At 41.2% G+C, this 21,411-nt stretch overlaps 2 protein-coding genes across 2 annotated transcripts; both read left to right on the top strand.

Moving 5' to 3' along the window:
• Positions 1-123: 123 nt before the first annotated feature.
• On the top strand, positions 124-3,225 carry trmt2b (tRNA methyltransferase 2B). Its single transcript, XM_085182550.1, has 2 exons — positions 124-1,040; positions 2,500-3,225. Exons 1-2 carry the CDS (start codon positions 186-188, stop codon positions 3,118-3,120), a joined length of 1,476 nt encoding a protein of 491 aa, XP_085038676.1. The 5' UTR covers positions 124-185; the 3' UTR covers positions 3,121-3,225.
• Positions 3,226-5,231: 2,006 nt separating this feature from the next.
• On the top strand, positions 5,232-16,734 carry wnt8b (wingless-type MMTV integration site family, member 8b). Its single transcript, XM_085182551.1, is given in 9 exon segments — positions 5,232-5,917; positions 6,444-6,574; positions 6,944-7,091; positions 12,143-12,176; positions 13,027-13,165; positions 13,771-13,896; positions 13,991-14,133; positions 15,312-15,570; positions 15,573-16,734. Coding segments are annotated over 9 exon segments (1,407 nt in total). The 5' UTR covers positions 5,232-5,798; the 3' UTR covers positions 15,881-16,734.
• Positions 16,735-21,411: the final 4,677 nt, after the last annotated feature.

The following is a 21,411-nucleotide window of genomic DNA, read 5'->3' as shown; positions in this document are numbered from 1 at the left end:
CAGGGGGATGTCGACAGCAAGCTTATCTGTCCGGTAAATAAGACGTCAGAGGAGTTTCTTAGAACCTCCAGCATGTGCTTCATGAACACCCGGTAAAGTCTTTTGCCGTGTACCTTATATGTTACAATGCGCTAATCCTCCTGCAGGACCCTCAGCCATAGTAGCAAGTTTTTCAAAAGTAGAAAATGGCCTTGGTAGCTGCACGCAGCAAGTCAGTTATATTTGTCAAACGTGACCTTTTGCGTTACTTGAGGAAAACCTTTCCGCGGTTTCTAGCGAATGGCACTATTGTAACCGAACAGGGGAACCCACCATCAAAGAAGCGATGGAGGAAAGGTAAGGAGAAGAAACCACCCTCATGGACTGATGATGTGTCGTGGGAGGAGAGGCTGGCAGATGTGGTCACCCCTCTGTGGAGGCTGAGTTATGATAAGCAGCTTGAGCTCAAGCTACAGAATCAGGAGAAGATCCTGTCCCAGCTCTCTGGGCATCTTTCTGGTGACTCACCTGTCAGGGATAAACTCAGCTTTCCTGTGCTGCCTGTTCTGCCCTCACCAGTGAGAGATGGCTACCGCAACAAGTCCACATTTTCAGTCAACAGAGGAGTGGATGGCAATCCGAAGACGGTTGGATTTTATGTGGGCACAGGCAGGAAGGGGAACATCGTCTGTGTCAGCGGAGACCACCTGCTCAACATGCCTCAGAAGCACAAACTGGTGGCCAGGTGCTACCAAGACTTCATCCGCCTGTCCTCACTGGAGCCCTGCCTGCTGTTCCACACCGGGGGTCACTGGAGAGAGATCACAGTGAGGACCAATAAAGAGGGCTGCACCATGGCCATCGTGTACTTTCACCCACAGAGCCTCATCCCAGCAGAAGTGGCCGTCCATAAGGCGGAATTGGTGGATTACTTCACGCAGGGTCCTGGATCGGTCTGTCAGCTGGACTCACTGTACTTCCAGGAGAGCAGCATGACTCGGTGCACCCATGAGCAATCTCCCTACCAGCTTCTGCATGGTCAGCCACACATATATGAGGAGGTAACCTCACAGAGATTTAATAATCCCCTGTCCAGCTGCACAGACACTGTTCCAGTGCTTGCTCTCATGAATAATTTCATGTACATTTTAATTCAGATTCACTGCCAAAATAGGAAACAAAAATAGGTAAATGTGCACGTTTAAACACTTAAATTTAATTAAAGTGTTTGAAATCTGTTATTCTTTTATTCTCTTGGCTATATAATGGCTTAACATGATCCATTCCCGCACAAAAGAATCGGAGAATATTGGAAAAAACATTACTGAAAGCTGGTGTCAGTTGCCTCATGCAGAGCTGCGCATCATTCAGTACTTGCACGTTTATAACCACACGAGTTTATGTTTGTGCATCTTTCAGTAAGTCACTGCACATATTTTCCTAGCAAAATATGAAGAAATTAGGGTTGGCTCGAGACTTTTGCACGGTTATGTATACTAAGGCTATTTAGAATAAATACAGATGGATCTAAGGACATGTAAATGAGGCATGTAATAGCAAAGTTATCATAGCAAGGCAATAGGGAGAAGCAGAAGGGAAGAAATTATATTTTTGAGGTTAAGAATAGGCCATGCAGGAAATTCAGCTTATTTACAGCTGTGGAAGTACTGGGAAAACCCCCCACAAGATACATCACGGAAGCAGTGGAACATGTATGACTAAAATGTAAGTCGGCCATTCCCAAAGCCAAGAGTACTGTGTCTCATAAACACCAGAAAATCCAACGGAGCCCATCAAGCCCCGAATCTTCGCCCAAATTAAAATACAAGAGAAAGAGATGTATTTCCTTGACAACTTTATTAAATAACATAAACAACACAGACTGTTGTCTATAAATTCCTAATGTTACGCAGTCATACACAAGGTGTTAAGGCCGGTGTGTGACCCGACTGCCACTGGAAGACAGAAATGTCAAAACAAGAGCTGTAACTTTAGGTCAGAGTAATGACTAATATCACAACTTAACCACCTAATATTACCAGTTTTGTTTCACTTTTTATATAAATAAGTATATTTTCATACATTTGTAATAAACTTAGTATACTTGAATATACTAAAACTGAGCTTCTGTTATTACTGTGGCCCACCTGCAGTATCTTTGTGGCCCACCAGGGGGAACTGTCTCTTTAAAAAAGACAGGAGTCATTATTCAAACTTAGCAATAAAATATAAAACTGTGTGTTTTTGTGTGTACAGCCATTGCTCCCTTTCATTGCATCACTTGCAGGCTTGCATTTCGGAGTCTTGTACCACTACTTTAGCCAAGCAGGTGGCAGTAAAACACCTTCATGTTGGTTGTCAGCTGCCATAAAACAATAACATTAGCTTTACTTATAAAACCATCCTTATAAACATTGAATTTATGTAGGCAATAGAGAAGAGTGGATAGCTACTGTTTAATGTGTTTTTACCTTATGATTGTTTTTTTTCATTGCTCCTCTGTCATCTTGTGATTCTCAGATACTGGGCTTCAAGTTCCGCATCTCGGCCGACGCCTTTTTCCAGGTGAACCAGGCAGCTGCTGAAGTCCTCTATGCCACAGTGAGAGACCTTTGTGTCCCAAACACTGAGGAGGATAGAGGGCAAACAAAAGCCGGCGGCACTCTTCTAGATGTGTGCTGTGGGACAGGTGCCATGGGAATCACTATTTCTCCCAGAGTGGACAAAATTATCGGTATAGAGCTCATAGAACAGGCAGTGGAAGACGCTAAACACAACGCAGCTCTCAATAATGTGTTAAACTGTGAGTTTATATCTGGGAAGGCAGAAGCTGTGCTTCCTGGCCTTATATCTCAGCTGAGCTTCGCAGGCAGAGGCCTTACAGTCGTGGTAAATCCTGCTCGAGCCGGCCTCCACCACAGGGTTGTCCGGGCTTTGCGAAACCAACCGGCTATCCGCAGGCTGGTCTACGTTTCTTGTAAACCAGACGGAGAAGCTATGAGGAACTTCAAGGAACTTTGCTGTGATCCTAACTCACAGAAGAAACTCACAGGAGAAGCATTTTCACCAACTCTGGCTGTGCCCGTTGACATGTTCCCACATACTCCTCATTGTGAAGTGGTGATACTTTTCGAGAGGTAGCAAATAGTTTTTGTTCAAAGGTTGGCCTTAACCCTGAAAGCTTGTAAGCAGAGGAATAATGATGTACTGTATTCTAGATGATAAAATAAATCGTTGCGCATCCTATACTCATGTTTGACCCACATGTTCTCACTTGTTTGCTTTCAGGACTCTGTACTACCAGTGCAACAAGTTACTGTTTAGATTATTAATCAGCTACTGTGCCATTGTTTTGGAGTAATTATTGGTTTATAAAATATTAGAAAGATGAATATCCAACAGTCAGTCCCCAGATATATTCACGTTAAATACTGAAAACTAAAAAATGGAAAAATCCTAATTTTAATGGTGATTGACATTGTTGATTTCACATGATCAGACTAAGCAGACCTAGAGTGACATAAAACACCTCTGAATACAGCACTGGGGGGTTTATTACTCTGCTCTGACAGATTGTGCTTTACCAAAGTCCTTATAGGAGGAGGTCTTGCAGCTCTCCTGACAGGCGTCTGGGCCCTTTTATTATCACTGTTCTTATAGACAAAAGACCACCTTCTGTTGCGTGTTTCCATTTGCAGCCTAACAGCCATACTCACATCAGAAGCTGAACTTTTGCTTCAAGAAACAACCAAATATTTACTTGTTCTGTTCCTAGTTGGTGTCCAGCTCAATATAGACCAAAAGACACACACATTATCTCAATTGATACTGTGCCATGTTACAAATATTGGTATCAATTGGACATCAAGTACAGAACATGCAGTGCCAGTATTGCCAATATCAGTACTGATACTTTGAAAGTATAAAAGCATCAGTATCACTGCTACTATTTAATGTAGGGGAGAGCAATGTGCCATCATTACGATGAATCATCAATTTGCACATTCTTATGCATTTTAATGACAGTAAATCACTATGATTGTTTTAAAAACTTTCCAAAATAATTAATCAATGCAGCAAAGTACACTTTCCAGGTTTTCATGTATTTTGAAACTGTTTTTTGTAGACCTCAAATGCAAATGTCCATGTCTTTGAAGCACTTTGAATCAACTTCTGTTAATGTGTGCTACAGCCTATAAAGTAGATGTGATAATGAGCACAAAAAGGTTCAGACATTTTTCATAGTGCATGTTTGAGGTACCCCCCCCCCCCCCAATTAATTAATTAATTCCATTAATTAATTAATGGAAAGTAACACACATACAGTAACACACACAAATCCATGGACTTTGGTATTTACTCAAATAAATAAAGTAATACCTTTCAATCCTTTAATTTCATGAGCAGCATCAAGACAGATAAACATCTGGGAGACTGATCTGGTCAGATAAGTAGCAGAGGGGGTTGTTATAACAGAACGGCAACAATGAGATAACCCCCAAAACAGGTATGGTTTTACAGGTGGAAATTATATGCGCTGGCATTTTTTTAATTTTTTTTTTTTTTTTTTACTAGTATTGCATTTTGACTGATCAGTGTGGTAACATGAGGCGATACTTAGACCCTGCATTAGGGGTGAAAAACTCCAGGCCTCAAGGGCCGGTGTCCTGCAGGTTTTAGATGTCACCCTGGTTTAACACACCTGAATTAGTTCATTACCAGGCCTCTGGAAAACCTCAAAACATCTTGATGGTGTCACGAAGTGGGATTGGACTCAAGCGCAGACAAGGCAGCTAGAATCCAGTTCCGGTTTATTACTACACAACACCAGGTGCAAATATATACAAGTGAGAGGGCGGGGGGGGGGGGGGGAGAGATCCAGGGCACAGGGGAATCCGGGAAAGGAGCTCTTCACACATGAGGGACTTCACAAAAAACACAGCACACCAGCAGGCCCGCACACCAAGGGTTCCAGGGAAACGGAATTCCTGTTTACAGACAACAAGTGATTAATCCAAAGGGTCAGCGATACGAAAAGGCAACAAGAGACTAGTACTTCCGGAGCTTACTACTGAGGTTACTCAATAGTCCAGCGATGAGATGTTTCCAGCCACTGCTTAAGTAGTGGATGAGTTTAGGCGATGAGCCCAGGTGTGTGATTAACCTCAGGTGCGAGGGCCAGGGGCGGGAGCCCGCAATGAGCTCCAGCCCCGGCGAGACACGGCAAGCGTGAGAGAGGTAGATGTAAGCAAGAAACATATGTAGCCAACCTGAGTCAGCCGGGCAGACACGGGGACCATGACAGAGGGGGTAATTTAGCCATTTAAATCAGCTGTGTTGGATCAAGGACACATCTAAAACCTGGAGGAGACAGGCCCTTGAGGCCGGAGTACACCCACCCCTGCCCTGCAGAGATTGCACAGTCTCACAGGCAGGCTTCAAATACAGCTAACAGGCATCCAGCCTCCCCTATCACTGTCCCAACCCACGCAGATGGCAACAATCCAGTCAAGGGGACCTCGATCACCTTAGTCTAACGTGGACTCTCCCCTCTCATCATCATAATAAGTTACTAATTAAAATGACTAGCGCAAACCTAAGCGGTGAACGACAAACAAAAGAATAAGAGTGTCTGCGGACACGATCGGAGACTGTGTGCGCGTTTTACTGATCACATCTGTCTGTCTAGTTTTCGATGTGCTATTACAGGGTCCTCTTTGCAAAAAATAAAAAATGACTGACAAGAAGCAAAACGGAGATGCGAGGACAGACTCAAGTACGGTAGAAGATACTATTGACTTTACCTATAAAGAGAAACCATGGAAATTGCCGACAGTCTTAAGATGGAGAAATATCATAGCGTTTATCCTCCTACATCTGGGAGCACTTTACAGACTGATTCTCATTTCCTCCACATCGCCTTCAACCCTTGCATGGAGTGAGTATTCAGGAAATCCAGGGGCATGCTTGGTTGTACGATTACATATGGGAAAAATGGAGGCTGATCCTCTCTAGCTTTATAAATTTCAGGGTAAAGTGCTATGAAAAAGTAACCTCTGGCACATGATAAAAAGACAATATGTGCATATCTTCACCATAAAAAAGGAAGCCAACCTGACACGTTTTAAATAACTGAATGGCCATTTAAAAACATGCAATGTAATTCCACACGAGAAAAGTATTTGGCTATTGCTTTTAAGGAGGTGTTCACACTGGCTGATCTGTTAATCAAGTGCTTTTTAAATTTCTAACCAATCTCAACTTTGATGACCTACATAAGTTTACCCTCCCTTTGCAATGGTGAATCAAACATCAGTGTTCAAATGGGCATCTGATTGTAAATGGCGTAGCATTCATCAGTTTTAGAACAACAAAAGTGTGAGGGTAGGCCTGCACGTTTCATAAAAAGAACACACTTTACCACTGACTCCGCTCTCATGAATCAAATTATTTTTCCTTTCCAGCTGCATTTTGCTACATCTTCAGTGGTCTTGGTGTGACTGCTGGTGCACACAGATTATAGAGCCACAGATTCTGCAAGGCCTCCTTTCCCCTGCAAGTCTTTCCTGCCTTTGCCAACTCCATGGCATTTCAGGTAAAGAAGATTTAAGCACGTTACATGTTCTCCCCGTTTATAGCTCGGCTGCAAGTACACTTCTGAAATAAGATGAAATATTTGCACTTTTTAATTTTGTTTTTACTGTATATTAAATTAAATACTGTAATATAGTAAGAAAATATTGGGGTTTTTTTTTGTCATAAACATTGATGTACCTAAATACTTAATGTTAAGTTACAAAACATAATTGCGATGTGATTGTTCTTTTGAACACTTGTACATAAAGTAAAATGCAAAGTCTGAGATGTGGTATACTTCATGCCTTCTCCCTGTCTATGTGTATGCAGAAGAACATATATGAATGGGTGAGGGATCATTGCCTCCACCACAAATATGTATGCACAGATGCAGACCCTCACGATGCCTCACAGGGATTTTTCTTCTCCCACATTGGTTGGCTCCTGGTCCAAGAACATCCTGACTGCGCTGAAAAGAAACAGAAACTCAGCCTGTCTGACCTGACGACAGATAAAGTGGTTATATTCCAGAAACGGTGAGCAAACCTTAATGCAGACACTGATTTGGATCATAAAAAAGTACAGTTATGCAAGACTCATTCAATCAACAACAAGCCACAGCGTGCAATAATGCACCTCATACTTTATTGGTAGTCCAGTTGCTTTCTTTCAAGCTCCTCAGAGTACCAAGACTTGGATGACTGAGAACCTACACAGACATACTTTATTACTGTTTCTGAGCTTGATTTCTGCAAAACAATGTTGAAAAGTGAGTTTGGCCTTGAATTGATTTAGCAATGTTAACTTTTTGGTCACTAGTAAACATTTACACTGTTCTGGGCAAATCTTCTTCTGCTAATGATGGTCAGTGACCTGGTCAGAGGTACTGAGGAATTTGTTGCCCTAATAATGATGATGTTGGTGCTCTCATGCTATGTTTGATTTCTGTTCCATTTGGAGTCACTGTAGTTCAGGAGGTAGAGCAGGTCATCTATAATCGGAGGGTTGGTGGTTTGATCCCTATCTGCTCTAGTCTGCCTGCCTTGGAAAAGATACTAACCCAAGTATGTATGTGGATGTTACATAGAAAGCACTTAAGCATAGAAAAGTAAAAAAATAAAGTGCTGAATGAATGGGTGAGACATGTTGTATAAGTGCTTTGAGTCCTCCGGGAGAGTAGAAAAGCGCTATGTAAGAATTTGTCCAATTACCATTCAGAGTTTGTGCGTCTTTGAAACTAGTCCAAAAAAATGTTCATTGCAAACCAAATTGTAGCCAAGTAAGAATGGATGTATAAGATGCTATCTGATGATTTATTTCAGACATTACGTGGTGTCTGTGCTTGTCCTTTGGTGCCCACGCTGGTTCCCTGGTACTTCTGGGGTGAATCCTTGGTTGTGGGGTGCTTTGTCCCTGGGCTCCTCAGACATGTTGCAGTCCTAAATGCCACCTGGCTTGTAAACAGTGTTGCACACATGTGGGGCAACAGACCTTATGACAAGAACATCAACCCAAGGGAAAACAAGTTTGTTTCTTTCAGTGCCATAGGTAAGGTTTTCTTTACAACTCATTAAGTTACTATTTGCAGTCAGGTCCCTTAACTGTATGGACAGTGTCACAGTTTCTTAATTTAACCTCTATATACCACAACAGCAGATTTAAAAAGACTGAAGTGCAGACTTTCAGCTTGAATTCATGGGTTAAAACAGATTATTTTTGCATTAACTGTTTGGGAATTGCAGTCATTTTTGTACACAGGCTCCCATTTTCAGAGAATCTAAATTAATTTGAGAATTGACTGATAAGGTCAGGTGAGGCCTGCTCTTATTTCATTAAAGGTTAAGCAGATAAAAACTATGGAGTCTGATTCCAAGTGTTTAACTTCAGTTTAATATCTACTAGCTGAACCCTCAATTTAAGGTTCAAAGAGATATAGGCTGAAAAGCCAAAACTAAACCTCAGAGGGAAAAAAAAATTAGGAGAGGCCAAATCAAAATCTAGCATGTTAGTAAGAACTAATGTACTAACCAGCTTGGCAACAGCGACAGGCCTGAAAGACTACAGAAGAGAGAGATGATCAAATAATTCAGATGATCAAATAATATATATATATATATATATATATGAGAAAATGTTTTCACAAGTAAGGGATTTGGAAGGATGTTAATCAATCACAGGTGCTTAGCTTAACATACAAATGTGTGTTGTCTAATTAGCTTTTTATTTATTTATTTTTCAAGATTCTTAAATGGAAAAATGAGTGTACTCGGCATCAAATTATCCTTCACATGCTTCAACCAGTGTCTGTCTCCCCTACTGCTTTTCTGTGATGAGTTATCATCACCAGCCCTCATCACTGAAGTTATGGTTCGGAGGTTACGTTCTTTTTGCTTTTCAGGAGAAGGCTTCCATAACTACCGCCATACGTTCCCCTACGACTATGCTGCAAGTGAGTCCAGTATATGTTACTAATCAAAATGCTACTTTAGACAAGAAGATTATGCACTTTGACATTATTTAAAGAATAAAAAACAAGATAATAGGACTTGCAAAAACATGAACTGTGTGAATGAATCTAACCCCCCCCCCCCCCCCCCCCCCCCCCCCCCCCCCCCCCCCAAAAAAAAAAACATTAAGTATTACATTTTAGCGCCACATATTGGATTCTGTGAAAATGACCCTTATAGAAATCACTTATCTTTGCTGATAGCTGTGTGAGTTTGGATCATATCCATCTGCAGCTCACACATTTGACATGCTTTTCAGATATGGTCTGAACATTACTTGCAGTATTACGTGTCTGCTCCATTAAACTTTGACATTGTTCTTTTTTACTGTGGCAGGGTGACCAAATGCAGATAAACTTGCTGTGAGACAAAGGCAGCATTTGTGTGGGACACCTCTGAATTTAATCTAACTTACAAATAAAAATAAACTGTGGACTGCAGGTGTGGCAAGATTAGTATTCTTCTGTGCCTGGGATTAAATATTCATACACTGTCACACATTTTAACAATTATGACACATACATAAACAATGCCTCTTCACGCTATACTTTTATGCTGTGTGAAGCTAAAAATTTACTCAGTTTCCATCATGTTTACTGAAATCTGCAGTGCTAAATTTTTGGTGACTTGGAACTTTACCTGCTGGACAGCAACTGCACCTGACTGTAATTAAAAACTTTTCACGTTTTCTTTAGATGCACTGGGTAAAAATCCACAATTTAGACATCTTCTTTGTCATCTAAATACAGATCCCATTATTATATCCAAGTAAATGCCCCCCATCCTTCACATACTTAAGTCTCGGCCTATAGAAGTTTGTTTCAGGTAAGGAATAACAAACTTCTTGTCGTAGCTTATGGTCATAGCATCCTAAGCATTCTCATCTGATCTGGGAAACTAAGCAGGATTGGGCCCGGTTAGTACCTAGTTGGGAGACCACATGTAAAAATGAGGAACTCTATGTTTGAGGTGGCTGTGGCTCAGGAGGTTGAGTGGCTTGTCCATCAAATGGTTGGTGATTCAATCCCTGGATACTCGAGGGCTGCATGAGAAATTTTCTTTGGGCAATATACTGAACCCAGAGCTGCCCCCAATCCAGTGGGGTGTATACAAACGTTAGAAAAAATGCTTGTGTGAATGTGATTGGGTGAATATGACTTGAAGTAAAAAATAAAAAATAAAAAAAAAAAAAAGGGGGGGGGGGAGCTCTTTGAGTGGTCAGAGTATAGAAATGCCAAATAAGGACCAATTCATTTACAAGAAAAAATAAATTTAGTGTTTTTTTGGAGAAACAAAAACAAAGAAAGGAGCTAAGGCAACAACATGGTTCCTGATTTCATCTAATCTTACTTGTCAGTTCTTCTAAATCTTAATCCAAAAACATCCCTCAGAAGTCCCTCATGATGACCCCCCCTCCCCCGCCCCAAATCCCAATTTGCACACAAGAAGATCGCAAAAGTCCTGCCTCAGATAAAGGAAAGGACCTAAAGGTCAGACGAGGTTATTGGGGAATAACCCTTTATCCAGTGTCAGGAAAAGGCCGTCTGGATTAGCGATGCAAATGTCCTATTTCTGATCAGTGGCTTGGCCTTCACTCTGTCACAATCCACCTTTTATGTGGCTGTTGAAATATAGCAGGCAAGTAAACAAAAATGCACTCCTACTAAGATCAGTAAAATAAATAAATAGAAAATTTTAGGGGAAAACCTGCAAAACACTCAAAACAAACATCGCCGCTCCCTGCAGCACGTCATCGCACATTATTCTGAGAATGCATCTATTAAGGGAAAAAAAAACCCCAAACATCATTCATTTGCAGAATTCTGCTTTAACTCTCCTATAAATAAACAAATAAATTAAAATAAATTAATTAATTAAAAAAAATCAATCACTAATCACTGGAGTATTTGACCCTGTATGAAACTACACACTCGCTCGGTGCTGTTAAATTTCGTTGAGAAACAGTTTCCATCACAGATACACTGATTCAATCACACCTTTGTTGAAGTGAACCAAAGCTTTCTGTTGTCCCATCAAACTGACAAACGGCTATCCTCCAGCTAATCCCCGACAAATCAACTGCTTTTCGATAGCCTAAATAAACATTTTCTCTGCGCAGAAATTCAAGGGATCACTGTTACACTTTTCCTAAAGGATTAAACAGATCTGCCTTTGCTTTTAAAGGAAGGCAGGGAACCTACCGTTGCCCGGCCCTGAAGGCCCAGGGTGCCCTTTTGATCATTTCAGTCTCTCCTTGGTGCAATACTTCTGATTGGCCAAGAGAGTAAGAAGGGGAAAATCTTAATTAAGCAGATAATCTCTTGTTGGGACGAGAGCAGCTCCATTTCAGAGCCCCCGCCTTGAATCCTGGAAGCCCTTGTGAAGTTTCATGTGCTGGTAGCTCAGTGTCCTCTCCATCTTCACGCCGTCTGCAGCTTGGACGAGTTGCCGTCTCTTCCCCTCCCCTCACCTGTCAGGATGTTCATGCACTGGGAGGTTTTTTATTACATTTTCATTCTCCTGACTCACATGAGGTCCACCTGCTGCTGGTAAGTTGGTTTATTATGAAATATTAGCCACTTTCTTGGCTATGACGTCCGCTCCAAATAGCCTACTGAAAAGGATTAACTGAACACACGCGGGAACTTTTATTCATTTATTTATTCGAAAAATAAAAGCCCAATTTATTTAATAGAATTATTTAATAATGAACCTTTTATAAAAGGCTTATTGGGGTTTGAAGGTGGTTAATAACCACTTAGTGTTGGCTAAATATAAGCCGTTTATGAGGTCGATTTGCGGGTTGCCAGGTTTTGAAAATTCCCTGAGATTTCTAACAAACTAAAATCCATCAACCAGCGAGATTTTTTTTTTTCTTGACTAAGTCAATAAAATAAACATTTGCACATCAGTTCCCACTTTTAAAAAAATCTTTCAGTAGTGTGGTTCACTAAAGTTTGAATACCCACCGGTGTCATAGTTTAACATGTTACAAAGTGCACTAATGAGAGATGAATTAGCAGAGGAATTTGTGGAGGACACTGAGCTTCCCCGGGTGAATAAGCTGTCTCCTTTTCCAGGTCAGTGAATAATTTCTTGATGACTGGACCCAAGGTAAGCCAACTTTCTTTTGATCTTCTCTCCTCTCTGTTTTTCACAAAAGAGAAAGACACTTCTTATGAGATCTTAACTCAAGTTTAGGGACAAATTCTGGTACCTGTCTGCGTTGAACAATGGTGCTACATCTGTGATATTCTTGGACTTTTGTGATTTTTTTTTCTTTACCCCCCCCATCCGTACACTTGACCTTATTCAAAGGCTCTGTGTAGCCGAGGGTTGAATGTGTTAAGAGGCAAGAGCAGGCACTGCTGTAGTGGGTGGTCATCATTAGTGATCCAGACCCCTGTGAAAGAGGTGGTACTCCATCTCCCTGAAGGCCACTTGAGACATATTAGTTATATTATCATTCACACAGTCCGAACAAGCAGCAGAGCGGCAGGCGAAACCCGCACAGACGGCGCTTTGAGACTTTACTGCAGCTGATGAGAGCTCCACATGCAAACTGAGCCGCTTCATAGTGTTTTTGTCACATAACTGACAGATATCATCTATTTAATCTGTCTGTTAAAGAGTATCCACTTTATACCAGCTTCTTCCACATTTTAAACTCCACATAGTAACTTAAAATTTGCACTGATAAGAAAGTGACATGAAAGCAGTGGATTTAACACTAGCAAATGTGAAAGTCACACATCCTTGATCCAGTCCCTCATAATCTTTTAGTCCCGCAGATAGCAGCGACTGACTTTCCCTGCACTTGATCAAGCTTGTTCAACCGTGTTTCCTAAAAATATAATATGATGCTTGTTAGGTAGGATGCATCCTGGTACTGAAATCACAGCAGATGCCATGTTGTGAAATCACACTGCTGTTGCTGTAAAATGTGCATTGTATTATAACGCAGGCATACCTGATCTACTCAAGCAGCGTGGCAGCAGGAGCTCAGAGTGGCATAGAGGAGTGCAAATACCAGTTTGCATGGGACCGCTGGAACTGCCCTGAGCGAGCTCTGCAGCTATCCACACACAGCAGCCTGCGCAGTGGTAAGTCCTGACCCCCACCCCCACCCCCCACCCCCCACAGAACAACTCAACGCCATCCCAAATATTCCCACACGCCTACGAGGCTGAGATTCCAGCTCATGGCAAACATGGCAGATTTTCAAAGAAGGTTAAAAAGTGGTATGCAACTGTGTGCTTTTGTTTTGTTTTGTTTTTATTTCTAATGCTTGAGTTTTTTTGTCTTCTTTGTGTCATACAAATATTTGCTTAGTCCAAAGATTTGGGATTGTTACAGAGGCAAGTAAGACAAGAGCCAAAAAAAAAGCACTCATGTCCCACTGAATCACAGCCTCTACATACAGAGATCCACAAACACAAAGAGACAGATTTGTTAGGTAATATAAAATCAAATTAGTTTAATTTAGAGAATATTTATAATAACTGTCATTGAGGGTTTTACTCTCCTGGCACGAAGGCGGGATTTATTTTCAAAATAATTTTCATTAAAAAAACAACAGCAACAACACAAAATACATAAAGTTAAACTCTCTCTGTAGTTAATTGAACTTAGTGGAAGGAAGCAACTGGAGTATAATTGTGTGAATGTCTTAGACAACATAGCTAACAAGTTTCTCCGATGATGACAGCAAATCGAGAGACAGCGTTTGTCCACGCCATCAGCTCGGCTGGCGTTATGTACACCCTAACCCGGAACTGCAGCCTTGGAGACTTTGATAACTGCGGCTGTGATGACAGCAGAAATGGACAACGAGGTCAGAGAGATACACGAACGCGTACATGACATGCGAAAGGACAGTTTTCGCTTCCTAAAGCGATTCCAGTAATTTCATTCTTTTTGTTTTATAGGTGGTCACGGGTGGCTCTGGGGTGGCTGCAGTGACAATGTTGGCTTTGGTGAGGCCATCTCCAAACAGTTTGTTGATGCCTTAGAGACTGGACAGGATGCACGGGCAGCCATGAATCTCCATAACAATGAGGCTGGGCGCAAGGTACAGTATGCCCTCTTAATTTACCCGATCAACTTGGAAATGAAAAACGAGCATCTTGCATGAGATGCAGTACAATCATGCAATATTATGGCTTTAATTAACCACTCATTATTTAAACTGGGTGGCATCCTGGCTTAAAATGTAGGAATCTTACACGGCCCTCCGACTGATTGCAGATTGTAAAGCACCTTTTGAATCATTTTTCCCTGCGCAGAATTACGCTGAGTGTGCCACCCAAGCATCCCTTTCACGTCGCTATAAGTGAGGTGCCACTCGTCTCCAATAATAACAGCGTGTTCGGTGTACCAGAAGGGCCTATTTACCAGTGCTGAATGCTCCTTATGACAAAACCTCAACTCAAGAATCTCAGGATCACTGGTGCACGCTTAATTAGAAATCCTGGGGAGCCAGACATTGCACGGCATTCTGTATTATTCTGCTTTTTTAAAATAAGTGTTTAGTTTTATTCTTGCAATAAGGATCCCACATTTATGTTGGTCTTTGTTTGGCCCCGAGGGAGTCTGAGGGGACCACAGGCGTGCAGCTGAAGTGGTCTTTGTTTACGGTGCCTTTGCTCCCCCCTGTTGGGCCCTGGGATCCCCATGGCACCTGGAGCATCATTGTAACAGAAAAAAATGGGGATAGAAAGAGAGAGGGAAAAAAACCTCCTTTTTCATTTATCCACTCAATGGGACTCTCCATTGGGTCGTCTCACACTAGAAAACATGTTGATAATGAACATGCTAAATAAATACTTCTATTTATTCTACGAGGAACAATGCGAACCCGATGTGAAAACTTTGATTCAGCCTCACTTCAACAGAAAGTTCATCCCCTCTTCACGGAAAGAAAACACCGCTTTTCAATGACAGCTGTTTTTGTGTTGGTTGAAGTCAGGAAACACAATGGATGACAAGGAACTCCGCGATGGACCTCGAAGCTATCATTTCTTCCTTTTCAGCGCATTCATGCCTTTATCTGAAAAACTTTGAGAATACAATCAGTTAATTTGACCACATGTCAATCAAGAATTTGCAGGAAATGTATGCACCAATACACAATTATGGTTTTATGTTTTGACAGTTTTTCCACTAAACTCAGAGCAAAACACAGTTTTCTTTAATGCAGTGAACTATTCCTATTTATTTTGATAACGTGAACTGTGTCTGTGTGCCCAGGCTGTGAAGGGAACCATGCAGAGGACATGCAAGTGCCATGGCGTGTCAGGAAGCTGCACAACTCAGACCTGCTGGCTGCAGCTGCCAGAGTTCAGAGAGGTGGGGAACTACTTGAAGGAGAAGTACCACAGGGCGCTGAAAGTAGACCTTCTGAGAGGAGCGGGGAACAGCGCGGCCAGCAAGGGGGCCATCGCCGAGACCTTTAGTTCCATCTCCCGTAAGGAGCTGGTCCACCTCGAGGACTCTCCCGATTACTGCCTGGAAATCGCACTCTGGGTTTGCCTGGCACTGAGGGCCGCGAGTGCCTAAAGAAAGGCAAGAACTTGAGCAAATGGGAGAAGCGAAGCTGCAAGAGACTATGTGGGGAGTGCGGCCTGGCTGTGGAGGAGCGTAAGGCTGAGATGGTGTCGAGCTGTAATTGTAAATTTCACTGGTGCTGTGCGGTAAAGTGCGAGCAGTGCAGAAAGACGGTGACCAAGTACTTTTGTGTGAAAAAAGGAGGTCAGAGGGGAAGAAGCGAGAGCGCCGGTAGCCGCAGGAAGAACCTCAGACTGAGGAAGAAGCACTGAGGATCTTAAAGATTTCTTGCAGCTCTCCAGCAGATTCTTTTGTAGATAGTTTATTTTGGATAAAAGGATGATCTCAGACCGTCGTCAGTGTCCACAGTGTTTTAAAAGTAAACACAACGGCCACAAGGTAGAGGAGATGAGAAGGGTTTTAACAAATTTATAGGTGGTTAGGAATAAATGTATTTAAGATATATTTTTTATATTTTTTACAACATCTTGAAAAGTCACTGGGCATTCGAAGAGTTTTTATCTGCTTTCAAAATTCTCCACAACTTCATGTATTTATTTTCATGCAGATACACAATCTTGGTGGATGTGGCTATTGTGGCATAAATAACTTATGTGTGTGTGTGTGTGTATATATAAATATATATATATATATATATATATATGAACCTGTCAGTAATCTTTGTATATAAAACACCCATCAGTGTCAAGTTTTGAATTTTCTCTCCCTTCATTTGGCTTGTTGTGACCTTTGCTCCACTTCTTCATGTATTTAATTGTACATAAAATGAAACACTTTGTACTGTACATTGTTAATTTATTGCAAAGCATTTTCTAGTTTTGCTTTATTGTTAGTTTTCTTTGTGGTTTGTTTACTATTAAAATGCCATAAAAGAATAATAAATCCGTCAACCCTGTCTATCATTCAGCCTGGAGAAAGTACTCATCCTTCTTTAACACATTCTTTGTGACAGTAATACCCCGCCATTTGGAGTAAACACAGCATTACGCTTCACATTCCTCCCACTGGGGTTCGGATACCAACAAGAATAGAAAATTTTCCAGCATACTCTTCCTTCCATCACGCCTTTCTCAATTTCGCCTCAACAAATACCTCCCATTCTCTCCCTAATCATGGTAATCCTCAAAGAGCCCCCTAACTCCTGAGCGCTTGGAAGTTTCTTCACTGTTTAATACTAGTTTAATTAACTTTGTCCAGACAGAGTAGGACCATGGGGGTGGAGGGCATGAGGCAAGTTGCCCTTAAAAATCATCCCGCCTCTAATTTTGTATGCTAATCTCCTTTTTCACGCCGCACCTCCTTAGGAGTGGGGGAAAGAAGTGTTGGGAAAACTTTGGGCTAGCTGTGCAAGGCTTCCTGTGGCTGTTTTATTTCTGGGCCCACCTATTTGGATCCTTTCACTCCTCTAGGGCCTGCCTTTGCTCGATTTAACAATGAATGCAGAGCTAATCAGCTCTCTCGGAAATGCACCACTGTCGAGGAAGGTAATCCCTTCTTCTCCACTCTCAATGGGCTGTCGCCTTCTAAAGGACTTTGGGAAAAGGCTTTGCACAGATTCACACTGTTCGCTCAAAAGAAGTTAGTTCAAGTATTGTGCCCAAACAAGTGGGTTTTATAAACACATGCTTGCCAGGATACTCACCCCACCTGCGAGTAAGAAGTGCCAGGCTCAGGCAAACTAGCACATGGCAGCCGAAGCCGAAACCCTTCAGACAAGAAGAGACATGAAAGGGGAGATTAGAGTCCCTATTGAGACGGGGGCATTCATTTCTGCACCTTCCTCCTTTTACTCAATGAAGTGTCAAGGAAACACCTTGTTGACATCTTATTTACCAAATAATGATTATAATCAAAACTCCTCTCTCCTCTGATGACCCCCGTGGGCTGGTCAGATCGCTCCGACTGGCATGCAGCAAAACCCTCGCACCAACAAAAGCCCCGCGGCTTTGCAGTCCTGCAAATTTGTTGTGTTAGGGAGTACAACAGAGGCACAAAATGTTCATTCACTGCATTCAAAGGTAATGCAGAAATATAATTAGGACAAGCGTTTTGGATTAAACCTAACAAAGCCACTTTAGACTCAGTGTGCACAATGCAGTGATTCTCATTTGTGCTTTCCTCTCCATGCTGCCATCCAGTAATTCGCCATCAGCAGTCGTTTGCTGCCCACTTACACCCGCGTGTGAAAAAGCACCCCAGAGAGTGAGGAAAGCATGCTGGCACAACAATCGGTTAATGTGTGGGAAAGCTGAACACACTAAACACATTTTAACCTCCTAGGACCTGGCGTCCACATATGTGGACATCACATTTTGGGTTGTTTAGACCAAAATACTAAATTTTGCTCTACAAGGGCCTAATATCCACTTACAAGGACATTATACTGTTATATCAGAATTTAAAGCGAATGTCCTCATATGTGGATCTCATTTTTCTCAGAAAAAAAATAGGTAAAAATAGGTTAAAAGAAATCACATAATTCTTTGTTTTTACATTCATCAGGTCCCAATCAACCCAAATAGCAAATAGAAACTAAAAATGCATCCCATGAAAGAGTTCGGGTCTTAGGAGGTTAAAGTTGAGCAGTTTGACACATCTGTGAAATTATTCTCCTGTTCAGTGAATGAGATCTAAAATCAGGGGCTGGACTATAAGATCAGCTGAGAAGATTCACAAGGACAGAGAACATTAATGCTCACTCTAACTCTAAATCGTTGCTTTACTATAATTTTTTTTATTACTATTAAATACCTTCAATATATTTGGACTACAATAAAGAAAAAAGCTGGCAGATAGACATAAAGTTTGATGCAAACACCAGCATTTTCCTCAAATGCGCTATCCCACACCCTGATGAACTGAAGAGAGCTGACCTGAATTAACCAAATATTATCATGGATGTGTGAAACAGCGCAAAGTGTTCATCGCTGAGCCGGGCACACAGTTTCCCACCACGCGGAGGTGACACGACCTCTGACCGAGTGGTCTTAACTTCCGTCTCTCGGGCCGGCCCTGCCATTGTCAATCTGTGGTAACACATGAGCCTGAGGTGACAGGGAAGCAGGTTACACCACCACACGGGAACTGTGGGATCTGTTTTAAAGCAGCTGCTTACTTTCACAGTTTAAATAATTAATCTGAACTTCTGAACCAAAACAGCAAGAGGTATAATGTATAAAAGATTTTTTTTCTTTTAATCTGTACAGTAGCATCTGTATTAAAACCTAATTTTAAGACTTTGAGCTTTTGATGTGGAGTATTTTTGTTTGCAAACAATTAAAGTTGGGAAAATGACTTATAATGCCTCAGAAAATCCTCGGCTAATAGGATTTATGGCTTAGGGGTTTTAGACCTGCAACACCTAGAGGGGAGAGGGTCAGCATGAAAGGCAACACAGATGAGTACAGATGAGTTTTACTTCCACCATGCGCTCTACTCTGCTTTATAAAACTCAATGAATGCCAAAATTTGTTGCAACTTTTGGAAGTGCTATAGATATGAACAGCTTCTATTCGTCAGTAGAGATCCACTGTAACACAGAGTGATTGCTTTGTCAGCTGTTTGGGGAAAAGACAGCAGTGGTAGATTCGCTTGTATTGGTCAGCAGGATGGAGCAACAAGTTTCTTGTGACTCACCAGGCTGTTTGATCTCCCGGCTGTGAGTAACTACGGGAAAAATAAAGCATCAGAGGGATCCGCTCAGCTCACTGATCTCCACAACAAACAACACTAAGCATGGGAACATAAATACTGAATCAGGAGAAAACACATAAAGGAAGTGCATTTGCATTATTGAACTAAAATGATGTGTAGCTTTAAAAGCAGTTGTTATTTAAATAACAGAACAAGGCAGCATCAGCTAATCAGCCTGCTGAGCATGGCATAGTTTGTGAGTACCTAAATATTAGAGTAAAAAAAGACTACGCTGTTCCATGTTTCAGATCATCACTGATTAACCTTCATGAAACTTTTAATATGCAGTGCTTTGTTAAGACCAGTACTGTTGTAAGCAGTTGGTCTTTTTCATGAAATAAGAGCCACACTATCAAAATACTACGTCTTCCTTTATCTGAAGCAGAAAGTTTGACTTATATAGGTGGCTCGTCTGGGTTACTGTGTGCTGTTACTGGGAGACATAATCAAATTTAAATTAGTATTCAAAGTATGAGTCTTGAATTCAGAATATTACGGGAAAAATATTATTATTATAATCTGAAGAGTATCCCCGCCACTATGGCTGAGAAATTAAAGCACTGAAGGGGAAATGCAATATTTCCCCCTGACATCTTATGGAGTAGAAATACTTTAACATGGAACTACTCAACAAAAGTATTTAAAATACTATTTTGGTACAATACATGCTTTTTGGTTTACAGTTTCAATCCTCATGTGGAGCTTTTTAACACGTTTGTTTAATGTAAAATTAGATTCACGGAGCTTCTAACTTCATCAGTTTTGTTATTTTTTATTACATATTTTATATAGAAGCTACTTTCAGTTGCTCCCTTATTCACACAGGGGTCACCACAGTAGATAGGGCCACATATTTGCTTTTGCAGGATCTGTTCCTCCTCCCACTGTTGAACCAGGGATCTTTGGCTTCACAAACAAATGTACATACTACTACACAATGAAGCCACTGCCATCCTTTTTTTCTGGTCCTAATTTATTGTTTTTCATGTATTTAATCTGTGTGTGATTGATCTTATTTTATATCATTTTATGATTATGGTGGCATTAAATAACACGGCAATAAATGTCATTCTGTCCCTAAAGTAAGAGTTTGTGTTTCTCTACATTATTTTCAGGATGTCTTGTCATATTAAGACAGGTTTCAGTCCACTATATCAAACCACTGTGAGGTAGGTGAGGGGGGAGTCTGTCTTTTAAAACTTGCAAATATTATTATTTAACATTACATAGTTACACATTTGTTAGGTACCCATTTTAACTGCTTAATAATGCAAATGTCTACTCAGTCAATCACCTGTCAAGAAGAAAGACAATTTAAGTGACTTTAAGGGACATTTTTTGGTACACTTTGGGCTCCTCCTTAGTAGTTCCTCTGCGCATCATTTAAAGACCAAACACCACACCACCTTTATGAGTAGTGTGTACCCATCTTATGATGGCTGCTACCAGCAGGATCATGTGCTATGCCTTAAATCTCAAATCATCTCAAACTAGTTTCTTAAACACAACAATGAGTTCATTGTACTCAAAAGGCCTCCATAGTCACTAGATCTCAATCCAATAGAGCACCTCTGGGATGCAGTGGAGTGGGAGATTTGCACCATGGATGTGCAGTCTACAGATCTGCAGCAACTCTGTCTCAATATTGGACATGATATAGAGACAACTGACTGAATGCATGGCATGAAAAATTAAGGGAGTTCTGAAAAAAAAAAGGGTCCAATCCAGTACTAGTCGGGTGTATTTAATAAAGTGGATGGTGGAGGTATATTTACACTGATTGAGGGTTATGGTACTTTAACTATGGGGGTCAATGCCAACTCAGCCCCACCGTTTGCCCTGCCCTTGTATATAACAATATAATTGATGTCCATTATATTAAACTATTCTAATTGTCACTGTGAATTAAAAGTCCTGTTAAAATTACACGAGCGTTTCCTGTATTGAAAACCATGCAATATCGGATTTATGCAATAACATTTTGCATAACAGAGGAATAAAGGGAAGCACTTAAATACAATATTCATATTACATGTAGGCTGAGCTCTAATTAGGACATATTTTTTCAGAAGTAACAGCATTATGTTAA

This window comes from Neolamprologus multifasciatus, chromosome 13, assembly GCF_963576455.1.
Source record: "Neolamprologus multifasciatus chromosome 13, fNeoMul1.2, whole genome shotgun sequence".
Classification (NCBI taxonomy): Eukaryota; Metazoa; Chordata; class Actinopteri; order Cichliformes; family Cichlidae; genus Neolamprologus; species Neolamprologus multifasciatus.
The sequence above is the reverse complement of the archived record's forward strand: the minus strand, read 5'-3'. Positions and strand labels throughout refer to the sequence as shown.